General features: G+C 42.9%; 1 protein-coding gene across 1 annotated transcript in view; it reads left to right on the top strand.

Annotated features, from left to right (window-relative positions):
- Tm2d1 (TM2 domain containing 1) overlaps window positions 1-4,460 on the top strand; it is a 28,093-nt gene extending 23,633 nt beyond the window's left edge. Inside the window, exons 6-7 of the mRNA XM_021200661.1 lie at window positions 1,033-1,162; window positions 4,150-4,460. Of these exons, the coding sequence (XP_021056320.1) occupies window positions 1,033-1,143 (111 nt within the window). The 3' untranslated portion in view covers window positions 1,144-1,162; window positions 4,150-4,460. The remainder of the gene's footprint in view (window positions 1-1,032; window positions 1,163-4,149) is intronic.
- The last annotated feature ends 12,511 nt before the right edge of the window (window positions 4,461-16,971 follow it).

The following is a 16,971-nucleotide window of genomic DNA, read 5'->3' as shown; positions in this document are numbered from 1 at the left end:
TATATATAGTGTGTGTGTGTGTGTGTATGTGCACACACACACACACACACACACACACACACACACACACACACACAGGGGCATGCCATGTAGAGTTTAGAGGACCAGCTGCTGGAGTTGTTTTTCTCCTTTCACCAAGTAGGTCCCAGAGATGAAACCGAGGCTGTCAGGCTTGGTAAACGCCCCTCTGTGCTTGCTGAGCCATCTCACTGGCCTGGAGACTTCTGTTGTAAATAATAATCTATAGAATCTTGTTAACTATACTGATGTGGTGAAGAGTGGACAGGTAATGATGTAGTGGACATGTGTATTGTTTAAATAAATATATTTTTATGATTTTGTATGATTATTTTGCCTCCATGTATGTCTGTGTGTCATGTACATCCCCTGCCGTGGCCTGAAGAGGGCATCAGATCCCTTGGTACTGGAGTTACAAATGGTTGTGAGCCACTATGTGGATGGTGGGAGCCAAACCTGGGTCAGGATCAGTCAGTGTACATACCTGCCAAGCCTTCCCTCCATCTCCAGTGTGGGAATGTTCTCTCATCGTCTTCCCTTGGCATACTAGGTAGTTGTAGGCAGTTACACTGCCATCTCATCTCCTTCTGGGAGTCTGGCCTAGGCAGTCAGACGAAATTTTATTTACTTGGATGTAGTCATTATCCAGCCATAGTCATCAGCCACAAACATATCTGGGGAGAGGAGAGTATTGGAAAAGGCTGAGGTGGGAATACATGGTTCTGGCATTGCCAGCCTGCAGGGAGAATGGGAGCAAAGCACAAGGGCGGGAGGCCAGAGCAAGGGGCACGCAGTGTGGAGGTCGCATGGGAACCCGGTTCTTGCAGCGTTTCTTTTGATCCCATGAGCCTCTTTCCACTTCACCTGCTTTGCTTTTTTCTAGACTTGTTTTTTGAGGGGGGAGGTGTTTGAAGGTCGGGTGGGGTTGGGCAACTGAAATAATTTTATTGCTTACTAAAGGTAAACTCAAATATCTTTTGTAAGAAGAATAACTTAAACTTTTTTCTTTTCTAGATTGTTGGCCCTTCAGATGGAAGTAGTTACATTATAGACTATTATGGAACCAGACTTACAAGACTCAGCATTACTAATGAAACATTTAGAAAAACCCAGCTATATCCATAAGTGGTTAAAAAGATAAACAGTAAGTACTATGTTGTTGTGGACTTATGTGACTGGAAGAGCCATGGGAAGGTTTGAGAGATCGTTTGAGAGGCTATAAGCCTCTCTTTTAACTTCATCAGAAAGTTCAGATTCACATGTGTGTCAGTGTCTCCAGTCCCCTGAAAACACTGCTCAAGCGCCTGCAGTGTCCTATACGGAGTCTTTCACAAAAAAGAGAAAAGAAAATATTATACTGTGGTTATGGTGAGGTGTGCTATCTGTGCTTCTGTGTGAAGTGCCTTCTCTTGTCCCTTTCTCTGGTCTTTTGTTTGGTTCTTGCTTTGAGAAGGGTTTTTGTTGTTGTTGTCATTGTTGTTTTTAAGAAACTAATTTTTTAAAAGTTTCACACACGTATATGACATGCTGTGGTCTGATCACACTTCCCTCCCCTCCCCCTCCTCTCTCATCACTTCCCATCCCTGCTGATTCACCTCCTTCCTCCTAACAGGCCTCTCTCCCATTATCCTGTGTCTTAGTCAGGGTTTCTATTCCTGCACAAACATCATGACCAAGAAGCAAGTTGGGGAGGAAAGGGTTTATTCGGCTTACATTTCCGTACTGCTGTTGATCACCAAAGGATGCAGGACTGGAACTCAAGCAGGCCAGAAAGCCGGAGCTGATGCAGAGGCCATGGAGGGATGTTCTTTACTGGCTTGCCTCCCCTGGCCTGCTCAGCCTGCTCTCTTATAGAACCCAAGACTACCAGCCCAGAGATGGTCCCACCTATAAGGGGCCCTTCCCCCTTGATCACTAATTGAGAAAATGCCTTACAGTTGGATCTCATGGAGGCATTTCCCCAACTGAAGCTCCTTTCTCTATTATAACTCCAGCTGTGTCAAGTTGACACAAAACCAGCCAGTACATCCTGGTTTTTTACTTTTGCTTTGTGGCACATTGGATGGGGCACTCATTACAGGGACAGGAGCTTAGCTTAGTGATCACACTGCTAGGGACAAGGATTCCTTCCTCCCGTCAGCCATCAAGTGCCGCTAGCTCTCCCGGGCGGGCATGGACCTCTTTCTCCCATCATGACTCAATGTTTCCTTTCCTTGTTTCCTTTCCTTTCTCCCATCATGACTCAGTGTTTCTAGCCTTGTTGCTTTTCTTTTTTTCAGTGCTGGGGATTGAACCCAGGGCCTAGCACATGCTGTACAAGTGGTCCACCACTGAGCTCCATCCACATCCTGTTTCTTGTTTTTTTTTAGATAGATATTAGTAGATAGTTTAGAGTGGCCTGGAACTGGCTTTGTTGCCCAACATGACCTCAAACTCCAGGTCCTCGTGTTTGTACCCACCAAATGCTAAAATTGTAGGCATGCACCAACATGTCCAATATTGATAGAATTATTATTATTATTATTGGTTTTTTTGAGACAGGGTTTCTTTGTGTAGTCCTGACTGTCCTAGAATTCACTATGTAGTCCAGGCTGGCCTCGAACTCAGAAATCTGCCTGCCTCTGCCACCCAAGTGCCGGGATTAAAGGCATGCGCCACCACACCCGGCTTGATAGGAGTTTTAATCTCCTTTTCTTCTTCCCTAAATTCAAAAGCTGGAACATCTAAACTTTTAATGTCTTTAAGTACTTTATCCAAGCTGAAGCTTGGGTCTACCCAGGAGGTTACTGATTTCAGCTTTGAATAGGCATACTGGCTAGACTGAGAAATGCTGAAGTCTTCCTGGCTGGATATGTGCTACTACAAAGACTTACTCCATTTGCTCTGTTAGTCTAGTTAATAATTACCCAGTGCCGTCCAGATTTTCTCAGGACATGGGTAGGTCAGGAAATGCATTTCCTGGTACCTTCATTCTCTGTGTTATGAAGCGTGTGGGTGGCATGTATTGTACTTTATAGCAAAGCCCACCTTTAGCTGTCCAGCTGCCCTCATACAGGCTGAAGAAGGCAGGTTAGATGTCCAGACCACTGTCGTAGAACTCCATCTCAGACTTGTTCTAGAGGTGAGGAAGGGAGGAGACATTGTTTTATGTGATGTGTAAATAGAATGTAAAGTGCAAGTTTGCCTAGTGGGCAGATTATTTTTCTCACATTGCAGTTATTGAGTATATCTTATTGTTATAGGATTGAACAGTGACCATTTCTGCAAAATACAAAACTGGCTCTACATAAAGTTTCCAGATTTTCACTATATAGCCCAGGCTGGCTTGAAACTCACTATATGGCTCAGACTAGCCTCAAACTCTTCATTCTCCTGTCCTAGTTTCCTGAGGGCTGGGATAACAGGCAAAACCCACCATGCTTGGCTTAAAATTCTTTCTTATAGAGCACATAGTACTCTCCCAAAGGACTGGAGTTTATTTCTCATTATCAAGTTTGGTTGGTTCACAGTTGCCCTTATCTCCAGCTGCAGAGTCTCCGACACCCTCTCCTGGACACCTAGAGCATCTGCGTTTGCACGGGCCCTCCCCCCTCCCCTGCTCCATGCATAAACATAGAAAAATAAGATCAATCTTCAGATAGTCCTAAATACGTTTTCTAATTTTTCTCTGTCTGTCTCTGTCTGTCTGTCTGTCTCTCTCTCTTTGTGTGTGTGTGTGTGTGTGTGTGTGTGTGTGTATGTGTGTGTGTGTGTGAATGAATGCATGTGCTTACCATGGCATACCTGGAAAAGTCTATTCTCACCTTCTGCCATGTGCATTCTGGAGATTGAAGTCACATCATCAGGCTTGTTGGCAAACACCTTATCCACTGAGCTGTCTCATGCACCTTGTGACCTTTTTTATAGCATATAGCACTACTGTAAGAGTAAGTGGGGGAAATGTGTTGATGGGATACAGTGTTCAGATAGCTATCATGAGCTAGGAGCTAAGTCAGTGGTGGAGCACTGCCTAGCATGCATAAAGGCCTACAGTGCAGCCCCAGCTGAAAAGGGAAACAAGCAGAAATGTGTCTGTGTAACTTGATGGGAACATTTTTAACCTTCATTTCCTTGTTTTTGTTTTTGTTTTAGGATTTGAGCCTCCCTGATTTCAATCAAGAGCCCTGTGTGTGGAATTCCAAATTTTTCTTTTCCTTAGTATCACTTTATGGGTTCTAGATGATGTTTTGACATGTGCTCAACCTTGATTTGTTAATTTAGTTAAAATATACTATTCCTAGATTTATTTAACGGTCTTTCTTAAAATCAGTATACTATTTTTAGTGGGCTTCTGTCTCTATGAGATAGCTAGTCCATTACTGTTTCTATTGTATTACTGTCATGTTCTTTACACATCACTTGTCATTTTTATTTGTGAAAAATAAAAAGATAACTTATTCACATTTTATTGACCTGTTATTAAGAAGACCTTTATTACTGAATGGAGCTGTCTTACTTACTTTTGTGGTCCTTCGAAAGCAGTTAATTCATGGTGTAAACAAACAGGATTCATGCTGTGTGGCTTACAGGTCCTGTGTGTGAGCCCACCTGTGATGCTGCAGCGCTCAGTTCTGTGCTGTATCCTAGGAGCTAAAGATGGCCAGTGTATGGGATTGTGAGGCACATGGAAACTTCTGTTCTCTGAAATTCGAACTGTGTCTTTTTGCTTGGAGAGTGACACACCAGCTATGGAAGGCCAGGTGTGACTATTGCAGCTCACTGCAGTTACAGTGGACACTGGATGGACAATGTGGGGACACCAGCCAGCTATCACTGCCAGCCCCCTGAGCATAGCCAGGCAGCTGCCAGTGTAAGGCCTCCGAGTGACACACTGGGATCTGAAGGAAGCGGCACCTGAATGTTAGCACCTGGTTTTTCTAACCACATTAGAGGGGCTTTAAGAAGACAAAAATCTGTGAAATGTCAGGTCCTTTTAATGCCGCCCTAGCCTGCCATTAGCAGTAGACATGCCAAGGTAATGACTTCTAGGTCCATGGCTCCCCAAGGTTAACACCTTATTCCTTCAATAGTGTATAACTCTCAGTGTGGTATATATGCAGCATAGTACCATTTATTTCACAACAGTTTGAGATGAAAACATTACCTTGATTCCTGTATGAGAGTGTGGTCATTGATTTCACTGGATGGGAAAGGAAATACTTTTTATTTATTTATTTATTTATTTATTTATTTATTTATTTATTTGGTTTTTCGAGACAGGGTTTCTCTGTGTAGCCCTGGCTGTCCTGGAACTCACTTTGTAGACCAGGCTGGCCTCGAACTCAGAAATCCGCCTGCCTCTGCCTCCGAGTGCTGGGATTAAAGGCGTGCGCCACCACGCCCGGCATACTTTTTTTTTAAAGACAGGATCTCATAACCCAGGCTGGCCCTTGAACTTACTGTATAGTCCAGAATGACCTTAAAGTTTTAATACTCCTGCCTCTACCACCCTAGTGCCAGTTGATCATACCCAGCACCATACCCAGCTTATGTGCTGTGATGATCAAACCCAGGTCTTTGCATATGATAGACAAATAAGTAGTCTACCTACTGAACTGCATCCTTAGGCCCCAGAGTGTCCAGTCGAATATGCTGTACTGCAAAAGAGTTGCTGACTTCATTTTCAGTGTAACTTCCATGACTAGAACACTCCTCCCTCCTTCCCTCCCTTCCTCCCTCCCTCCCTCCCTCCCTCTTCTCTCCTTTCCTCCCTCCAAGTGCTTCATATCCACTAGGTAACCTTGTGCATGTTTAGTGCTTAGTAAGCTATGAGCTACATCCTTATGTCTTCCCCCTTATTTTATTCTTAATGCATAAGAGAATGTCAAGTAGTGTATTTGTTAGGCATCCTGAGAATAGAATCTATTTTTATTTCTTTTAAGAATCTTTAATTTTATTATACTGAAGGCCATCTTCATACAATATACAGTGTACTTTGAGCATTCCCCGTTCACACACACAACCACCGCCCTCCTCCACTTCACTCCCATTAGTTTCCTTCGTTCCTCTAGATCAGTGGTCCTCAACCTTCCTAATGCTGTGACACTTTAATACAATTCCTCATGTTGTGATGACCCCTAACTATAAAACTGTTTCCATTGCTACTTCATTACTGTAATTTTGCTACTGTTATGAATAGTAATGTAAATATCTGTTTTCTGATACTATTAGGCAACCCCTGTGAAAGGGTCCTTCAACCTGCCATCCCCAAAGGGGTCAGGACCCAAGGCTGAGAACTGCTGCTCTAGACAGTGTCTCATCTACTCTCATGTCATCTGTATTTAAGAGAAGATGTGAGATCTGGTTTTCTTGAGATTTAATTTGTGCTGTATGACAGTCTTTCATCCGTTTTCCTGTAAACAATGCAACCTCATTTTTTAAATGTAATCGTATTAGTGAATGTTGTGTGTTAGTATAGTGTGTCCCTGTGAGTGTGTACACACTGCATTTGTGTATAGGGCAGAGTATTAAGATGCTGTGTGTTCTTTATTGCTCTCCACCTTTTTGGCTTTGAGATGGGCTCTCTTACTGAACCAGAAGCTCATTGTTTTGGCTAGGATGTTGACCAGCCAATGAGCCTTCAGAGGATCGACATGTCTCTGCATCCAGTGTTAGGGTTGTGGGCACTCATGCCTATGTCCAGCTTTTTGTGTGTGTGCTGGAGGGTCCAGTGCAGGTCTTGATGCCCTCAGAGGAGTCACTCTTAACTACTGAGTCATCTCCCTAGCCTTTCACTCTTCATGGTTACAAAGATTCTACATCTTATCTTCTCTGTTTACATAGAGGCGGGTTTCCCAGCTTAGCTGTTGACAAAGGAAAACGGGTGTGCATTTTCCCTGTGATTTGTTGACTTGGAGTTTGGGATAATACGTGGGAGTGGTATAGCTGGGTCATTTAGTAGGTCTTTTGAGTTTGTGGGGGAATCTCCACATCGATTTCACAGCCGACTGACATATTTGAACAGTGGATAAGGACTCCTTTCTCTCCACATCCTCACCATCATTTTGTTCTGGTTTTGTTTTGTTTTTTGAAGCCAGAACATTTATCTTATGACTGATTGGAATCCTTATGACTGATTGGAATTGAACTGGGTGCTACAACAGCTGCCCTCTGGGGTTTAGGTGTTATTCCTTCATGGAGTTCGTATCTGAACCTGCGATAGACAATTTTTAGGTGCCTCATCTGCCCAGCGCTGGTAGCGTTCCGTCTCTTAGCCTTGGCACTCCAGTTATACTTTCTCTTCTGCTTGACAAGGGAGCCACATTTGCCATGAGTTGGCTTCTGAAGGTGGTAGGCCTTAGAGCCACACCAGTGGCACAGCGTCTGTGTGTGTGCGTGTGTGTGTGTGTGTGTGTGTGTGTGTGTGTTGCGATGCTTTCCAAAGGATGACATTCCCTTCTCCATCTTGCTTCCACTGCTGAGGCCAAAGAGCATTATTTATTTTTTGTTTTTTGTTTTTTTTTTAATGGCTCTAGAAGACATTAAGAAACATCTAACAGCAAGAAACTGGCCAGAGAGAAAATGAGTTCTGGAAATCCAGGCCTCCCTCTTTGGGACAGGGCACAAACAAGGCACTCCCAGGGCTGTGCCACATCCCTTCTCTGCTTATTCACCAGCAACCTTTGTGCTCTTCCTGTTTGCAAAGTGGACACACGTCTGATGCAGAACTTTTTTTGTGTTTTTTGTTTTTTGTTTGTTTTTGGTTTTTTCAAGACCAGGTTTCTCTGTATAGCCCTGCCTGTCCTGGAACTCACTTTGTAGACCAGGCTGGCCTCGAACTCAGAAATCTGCCTGCGATGCAGAACTTTTGGAAAACACAAGAAATCACAAAGAAAATAAAGGTATTCCTACTAGTTTCTATGTATGTTTATACATCCTCCACACAGAAATGATAGATTGGGCAAACTCTTATAACAGCTTCACCTTGTAAAGATTTTTCTATCAATTTTTTTTTAAAAATTGTATTTTACATTATTTATTTATACAAATAAAGATTATATACAAATAAAATTACTGTTTGTATATGTGTGATGGTTTGTATATGCTTGACCCAGGGAGTGGCACTATTTGGAGATGTGGCCTTGTTGGAGTAAGTGTGTCACCGTGAGCATGGGCTTTAAGACCCTCATCCTAGCTGCCTGGAGGTCAGACTTCCACTAGCAGCCTTTGGATGAAGATGTAGAACTGTCAAGCTTCTGTACCAGGCCTGCCTGGATGCTGTCATGCTCCTATCTTGATGATAATTGAGCCTATGAACCTATAAGCCAGCCCCAATTAAATATTGTCCTTGTAATGTTGCCTTGGTCATGGTACCTGTTCACGGTAGTAAAACCCTAAGATAATATGTATACATTACATATTTTATCTTGTATGCATGTGTATATACATATATTTATATCTGTGTGTTCTGTGTACGTACGTCATTGCCTATATGTGAACATGAGAGGACAACTTGTAGAAACTTCTTGGGATCTTCTCTTAGGATCAAATTCATTAGACTACCAGGCTTGGCAACAAATGCCTTTAACCACTCACAGAACCACATAGCCAGCCCTCAATAAATACTCTTTTTAAAACAATTTTTTTGGAGACAGTGTTTTACTGTCCTACCTAGCCTGAAGCTCTATGATGTAGACCAGATCAGCCCTTAAACTCACAGTGACCTATCCACCTGTCTTTGCTTTCTGGGTACTTGAATTAAAAGCATGTGCCAGCATGATTGGCTACAAAATTAATCACTGTAGACTATTCTGTCTATGCCAAATTTATGTCATCCTTTATAACTTTATCCTAGCAATATTAACCATTTTTGACTAGATTTGGAATCTACCTCCAGTTGCTAGGACAAGAACTGTTTGATATAGAGTCATTTCATAAGGCCAATTTTTGGTTTGCTTTTTGTTTCAATATTCATATGTGTGGTGTCAGGTATGAGAGGTAATGGAGAAGAAATGAAGTCTAATAACCCAAACCTAAGTTTAAACAAAATCATGATAATTTCCCAGTTTCCTTGGTGCAGATGAAGTGTGAAAAATGCATTGCAGGAACCTGGGACTGGTCTCTGCTGTTCAGTAAAGCCACTGTTTATACTGGTGAACCTGTTTAGAAGTAGTTCTTTAGAGAGATGGGAACATCTCTTCTTGTCAGGATACCATCAATCCAGTTCAATAGTGTCAGTATACCAAACAAGAATCACCAGGGGTGGCGTGATCCAGCAGAAACAGCCAGGCCTCTGACTGAATTGGCATGAATCATCATCGACAGTGACACCAGAAGTTCTCTGCCGAGCCTTTCTCAATCAAAGTGAAGATCAAATGAAGCGTTGCATGAAGGCCAGCTATGCAAGAGTTCCTGTCTCTTAAGTCCTGTTTATATTCCTCCAAATGTCACATGGCCTCCCTTGGGTCTTGACTCAGCAAAACATCACGTAAGTATGCATCACCTGACACAACCAGAAGCTTCCACTTCATCTCATTCATAGTCAACTCTTTTTTTTTCCTGCTGAGAGGAAAAGAGGGGCAAACAGGTTTGAGAAAAGGAAGAAAATTACTGATTAGAGAGGAATAAACATGGGTGAGGAGAGCATAACACGTGCCAATAATCCTGGCATCGGGGAAGCTGGGACAGATAACACATGTCAATAATCCTGGCATCCGGGAAGCTGGGACAGATAGCACATGCCAATAATCCCAACATCCGGGAAGCTGGGACAGCAACATCAAAGAGGTGAGGCCAACCTCGGAAACAAACTGAGTCCTCGGCCACCCTGGTGTGCATATTAAGACCCCCCAGCAGATGAGCCACTGGTGCTCATGCCAGACAAGTTCCCTCACCACCAAGCTACACTTTCAAGCCCCTGAATTCTGAGCTGCACTTCATAGCCAAATGAGGCTTAGCATAATAAGAAGGACTCTTTCCTGTGTCTCGAAGCCTCATGTTGATTCTTCCCAAATATACCAGTTTTCTTAAAGCTGAGGTACTGTCTAATAGAGGACAACAACTTTACATTTCTGGAAAATATTTTTAGGGAAAAACACTTGTAAAAAAAAATTAAGGTGTACAAATCTTAAAAATTCAAATGTTAACGCCTTAAAAGTTGTTCCCCTTTCTGAGGGGAGGCATCTGGTTGAGAGAGGAGGGGAAGGGAGGAGAGACTAGGGTGAGGGGAGGGAGGGGAACTACCATCAGGATGCAATATATGAGAGACGAATAAAAAAAAAATTGTTCCCCACATGCAAATCACTGTGCGCATCATGTTTCTTAAATGACTTAAGTCTGTTGTCTTGTAATTTGTGGTGGTGATTGTTTTGTTTTGAGACATACATGCCAAAATGTTTCATGAATACCAACATGAGGTTAAAAGATTACTGCCAAGATCCAAATGTTCATTCTTTATCTATCATCTATAGCACTTTGATGACCCAACAAGGTAGTCACATGAGATTTGTAGTTGTATGGCAATGGGAAAGAATCAGTAGGACCAGACTGCTTGGCAGGGCTTACTTTTGCTATGAAAGCAAATGAAGTTATAAATATCTGTAGGCGGTAGGATTGCAGGTCGGTCTCTTGACTTGTCTTTAACAATAAAAATGTTTTCTTCTCACACATATGTTTGACATGGTGGAATACGGGCAAAGTAGAGTGAGGAGCCCACACGTGTTTTATCTTGGTCTTCCCTCCCCTTCTCTCCAGATATATTCACTGAGCTTTTTGCCATGATCATTGGAAGTGGATGCCAAGATCCACTTTAGGGAAATTTGATCAGAGTTGGCACCCCTGTGGCAAAAGGAAAAGCGCAGCCCTTAGAGTCAAATGAGCTTGAGTTTGTGCCCTGTCTGTTAGTTACTTGGTGACTCATTCCATGTGTTAGTTACATGTGACCGTTGTGAGTGCTTCTTGTCTTCATGTGGATAGAGCTTGTGACACCAGTTGGGTTATGTTGAGTGGCTATATGATGCTGCAACAGTTGTCACTCTTGAACACAGTGTAAAGGGGTGGAATAGATTCAGGAGTTTATTAAGTCCACCTAGAATGAGCCAGTTTCCTTACACCTTCATTACAGTGTGCTTATGCAATGAGCAAATAAATCATCAGTTGGCTCAAAAGTCTCTATGGACGGGAAGTCACGTGATGTGCCTTCTTTAGATGTGTTTACCTAAGTTTTCCTTATCTCTATTTCCTTATCTTCATAATTGTCCTTATCTGCAGCTACTGGGTGTAATAAAGACCAAAACTGGCTCTGTTCTCTAGAATTAGTCTTAGCGGCACCTCACCCCTTTTGAGAGTCCGTGAGTACAGGGAGACTGCTGCTTGTAGCGCTTGGTACTGCTTTTAATCCGAAATTCCCTGGAGATTTTTATCTAATCAATTTGTAAATGTTGCAGTGAGGCAGCAGTAGACTCTGCCTAAATTACCTTTTATTGCAAGCAGTCTCTGTGCATACAACACACTGTTGCTTTTAACTTGTCAATGCTATCAGACTGTGCCGAACATGCAGAGATTAAAACTTGAAAAATGATTGAGGTTAGAGCTATTTGGACTGCATATGCTAAAGAAAAATGTTTTACCAGAACCCTCCAGAAAATGTGGGTTTTAGAGCCTTTAATCACATGAGCTAATATTCTGCGTAAGAGGGTGTGATGAAGACAGCTCGAGGGCTCATCTCTGATTTTTCAGAAGGTTCAAAATTTGAATAATGATACAATTATGAAAATCTTTTTGTAGAAAATCCAGCTAGAGCCTAAAGGAAGGTGGCATGGCTTCTCTATCCAGTCTGCAATTGAGAAATCTCGGGGTGTGAGACATGACAGAAATTAACCTAATACTGTATCACATCTTTTTAGAGATTTCAGAAAGAGATTTATCGTTTATTAATTCTCATATGTTAAGCTATTATGCACATCGATGCTCTTACCTTTCAATAATATATTCTCTGTCCCGTAGTGACAGTGATGAAATTAAATGAGAATGTGTCACGATCCTGATACTTCTCCAGAGGCCATCCGTCATGCTTCATGCACACCGGTGGGCTTCTTCCTCCAGGCGCTGTGTTTGCTTCCTTGAGACCTCCTTTCCTAGGCTTGCGGGGCTTGTACCCACACTTGTGCAGGTCTCCACTGCGATGCCTGGTCATTCTCTAACATCCCGCCCTTGTCCTCTTTGAATGTCTCTTCGTTCCACCTCACAGCGCTTACTTACTGTCATCTGCCATCATAGCTGGCTGTTTTCCCTGTCTCCCACAGTATACTGTTGACTTGACAGGGCTAGAATTTTGTTCTGGACACTGCAGAATACTCCACACTTAGGACGATGCTTTGAACATAACTGTTCACAAGATAATTTTGAGTGAGTGGGCATGCTAAAAGTAGTTAATAGGAATGGCTTCACAGGCTAACAAAAATTCATTGTGTTTATAGCACTTTTTTTTTTTCTTTAGTCACCTACTGATGCCGCTCTGGGCCTATGAACTACAGTAGCCAGAATGGCAAGATAGCCCCAAAGGTGCAATAGTGACACATATTCTGGCCATAACCAACAGCTGTCTAATTGGACTATAAGGCCTATTCAATAGGAGGGAATTAGTGCCTGGCACTGTACTGCGGCCAAGAACCCATGGCTGATGAGGCCGTAGAATCTAAGGTAGAGCTTAATGCTGCTGCTTTCCTAAACCAGTATGATTTCTAACTGTGGTCTAAATGCTCACCCTTAGCACAGGTAAGTGTAGTTCTCAAGCCTATCAAAGTAGGTTTTCTTTGCAGCAGATGGAGATGATTACAAATAGCCAAAACATCAAAATATGAATAGCAACTGAGCGTGGGTGCCCTGCCCCAACTCCTACATCTTCAACACAACCCCTACATCCACAGTTCAAGGAACATCGTTGAAGAGGGGGCAGAAAGATTGCAAAAGTCAAGGGATCGAATGTCTGCCATGAGACCGTGTCTTGTAGACATGGCTTGGAAGATGCATCCATGAAATCTCAACCATATGGCTGCTTAAATAAGCTGAATAGTGACAACACCAACTAACATGCCAGTGTAGATGTGGAGAATTTCACAAGGATCTACCCCTACATGAAGAGCTACAGGCAACTAATGACTGCCCAGAGAGGGAGAATCAGTGCTCCTCAGGAATGGGAGCTCTAATTTGTTAACCAGTACCAAGTGGCCAGCCCCAAATGCATATACGGAGGAGTGACCCTAAACGGACTTAGCAGGTTGTATTTATATATTCATTAGTATATATAGTATATTTATAGTATACACACACATACACACACACACACACACACACACACACAAAACAATCACACTTAAAGAAAAAGAGGCTTTGAGTTTTAGAGGGAATGGGAATGTGGGAGGAGTTGGAAGGAGGAAAAGAAGGGGAAATACAGTACACATATATAAAGGACAGCCAGGGCTATACAGAGAAACCCTGTCTTGAAAAACCAAAAAGAAAAGAAAAATGCAGGGTCAAAGGTAGAAATCAACAGATGAAGCAAACAGAAGCCACAATCAGATGTTGATATTCTCCTGCGTGATGAAAAGGGACTTAAAACCAAAACAAGGCAGCCGAGATCAGGAGGGGGCTGCAGGGTAAGGAAGGAGCAAGTCTCCAAGAACATAACTATTTCAAGAGGCTTCAAGTTGGCAGATGACTCGCAGGTACCATCTGCCAGAGGCAAAACTCCGTGTTCTGTCTATTGACAACTTGTGATACAAGCCCGGCTTTGCCTGATGCAGTCACTCCGCCCCTTCCACAGCAGTCCTCCCCGTCTCCCACAGAGCTCTGCAGATCTCTCTTGCCTGAGTGGAAAATGTGCTCCTCCCGAGAGAGAGCGGCTGAGATTACTGTGGGTGTGAAAAGAGGCGCCAGATTGTGAATCTTGGAATCAAAGTTACTGAGCCTGCCTTTTAGCAATTACTTGATTGTTCTGGATATTTAATTTCTTCTTTTGTAAAAATGAGACTAATAATAGTCACTTAGCGGAGGTTTTGTGAAGATTAAATAAGATAACAAATGTGAAGATGCCCTTCAGGATGAAATGGGTCCTCCGTCAATGCTCCCTTCCTTAGGATAATTAAGTATTTTATCTTCTTATTTTTCTTCCCCTGACTTTTCCCAGGCAGGCCATGATTATTTTCTTTCTCTTTATCCATGTTTACAATAACCGTTCCTTTGTCCATCCAGTTTTAGGTAGAGAGGGAATGTCCACAAGCTGGCAGTCCACAACCCAACAGTGCATCACCGTCCAGCTTTACCCCAAGGAGTCCATCTTTCTTGTGTTCTATTCCTCATTCAGTGGGTCATAGACCATTTCCCATCTGCCATATATTCTCTAATTGTGTTAATTCTAGATGAGTCTGTCTTGGGCTATTGATTATTTCAGGCCAGAGCTGTCTTAGAGGCATATACCATTTTCTATGTTTCTCAGCACCAGGGTGGGAGAAGGCACAAGGTAGAGTCAATGCTTCTCTGCCAATTGCTAACTCTGTGAGCTTGATCGAGCTATATCACTCTTTACATTTTGGATTCCTTGACTATAACTGCAGCATAATAAGAACTATCCAGTTTTGAGGATCAAAATAAATATGACACTCCCGTGAATCATCTTGTACAGCATGGTTCCCTAAGTCAGTGGTTCTCAGCCTGTGTGTTACAAGTGCTCTGGGGGTTGAATGGCCCTTTCATAGGGGATGTATATCAGATGTCATGCATATTAGATGTCATCCATATCAGATATTTGCATTATGATTTATAACAGATGCAAAATTATAGTTATATTAAGTAGCAATGGCATGATTTTATGGTTGGGAGTCACCATGATATGCGGAATGGTATTAATGAGTCTTAGCATTAGAGACCTTTTGATTGTTGAGAGCTGAGAACCCGTGCCATAAGTGCATAGTAAGTAGTAGCTACCAGTTTGATTATTTCTTATCAGCAGTGAATTGCTATATGGCCTACTATTGGGGGTCATTGTATTCATTTCCAAATGCTGCTTGTCTTAGTTAGGGTTGTACTGCTGTGAACAGACACCATGACCAAGGCAATGCTTAATTGGAACTGGCTTACAGGTTGAGAAGTTCAGTCCATTATCATCAAGGCAGGAATGTGGTAGCATCCAGGCAGGCATGGTGCAGGAGGAGCTGACAGTTCTACATCTTCATCTGAAAGCTAGTAGAATACTGACTTCCAGGCAGCTAGAATGAGGGTCTTAAAGCCCACTCCTACAGTGATACATCTACTCCAAGGCCACGCCTACTTCAACAGGGCCATACCTTCTAACAATGATACTCCCTGGGCTGAGCATATACAAACCACCACACTGCTGTAACACTCATACTACAAACTTCCTTGGCTTAACACAACACAAATATAAAGGTCAAACATCTAGCTGGGTTTCACTGACATAAAATGAATTGCATTCAGAGCTGTGCCCTTCTGGGGGGTATTTCTATGACATTTCAAGTTTCTGGGGGCAGGACAATAGTGTTTGGTTTTCCTGTACACCCACGGTCTATCTAGTCTTAGGTTCTTGGCTATCTAAGCAGTGTTGGTCATGGGTTCCATCTCATGGAGTGGGCCTTAAATTAAATCAGATAGAGGTTGGTTACTCCCATAACATGTGTGCCATTATTGCTCTAGCATCTCATGTAGACAGGTCACCTTTGTGATTGGGGGGTTAGTATCTGGGTTGGTGTTTACCTTTCTTTGGTAGAGTGCAGAATATCTTCAAGTACCATGAACATGAGTTAGTAGTTGTTTTAGTCACTGTTCCATTGCTGTGAGGAGACACCATGACCAAGACAACTCTTATAAAAGAAACATTTATTTGGGGGTTTGCTTACAGTTTCTCAGGTTCAGTCAGTTATCATCACAGCAGGTAGCATGGCAGCATGCATAGTGTTGGAGCAGTAACTGAGAGCTATATCTTTAGCCACAGGCTGAGAATGAAAAAGAAATACATAGGCTAGCGTGTGGGCTCTTAAAAACCTCAAAGGCCACTCCCAGTGACACAACAAGGCCACACCTCCTCATCCCTCTAATCCTTTCAAATAGTGCCACTCTCTGGTGACAAATATATGAACATATGGGGGCCATTCTTATTCAAACCATCACTGTAGGGGCGAAGGCACTACTTAGGTACCACCAACACAGATGCCAGGATTCTTACTCAGCATCTAGGTCACTTCTACTGTATTAAGCAATATAATCAAAGGTTCTGAGAATCTGCATGTGAATATCTTCTGGGGTCATTTATTGTGCCTGCCACAGCAACATTGTAAAACTCATGTGACTGAGGAGATGGCTCAGTGTGTAAAGCAATTTGCTTTGTAAGCCTGATGATTTGAGTTTGAATGCCTGGAACTACCATAAGGCAGGGTTTGGTACCATTTCCCAATATACCCTTAACTGGGAGATGGGGCTGGGGGACATAGGAGAATCCCTGGGAGGTCACTGGGCTGGTTTTTTTTTTCCATATTGACACAAACTAGGGTCATCTGGAAAGTGGGAACCTCAGTTGAGAAAATGCTTCCATTAAATTGGCCTATAGGTGTGCCTATGGGGCATTTTCTTGATTAATGATGGATGTAGAAAAGCTCACCCTATTACAGGTGATGCTGCCCTCAACAGGTGATCCTGAGTTTTATAAGAAAACAAATTGAGCACACCATGCCAAACTGGTAAGCAGCGTTTCCCCATCATCTCTGCTTCCTGTCCTGTCTCCAGGCTCCTGTCTTGAGCTCCTGTGTTGGGGTCTCCCACCTCCACTAATCACTCTCCCTCTAAACATTATATTGTGCCCCCTACAGGCATACCAGAGCTGCTATGGAGAGGGCCTCCCCAGATCTCCCAGAATGCAGCGTCCTCTGACCGCCCACTATCGTTCGGACCGCCTCGATCCTTGGA

Source organism: Mus pahari, chromosome 6 (genome assembly GCF_900095145.1).
Source record: "Mus pahari chromosome 6, PAHARI_EIJ_v1.1, whole genome shotgun sequence".
Lineage (NCBI taxonomy): Eukaryota > Metazoa > Chordata > Mammalia > Rodentia > Muridae > Mus > Mus pahari.
The sequence above is the reverse complement of the archived record's forward strand: the minus strand, read 5'-3'. Positions and strand labels throughout refer to the sequence as shown.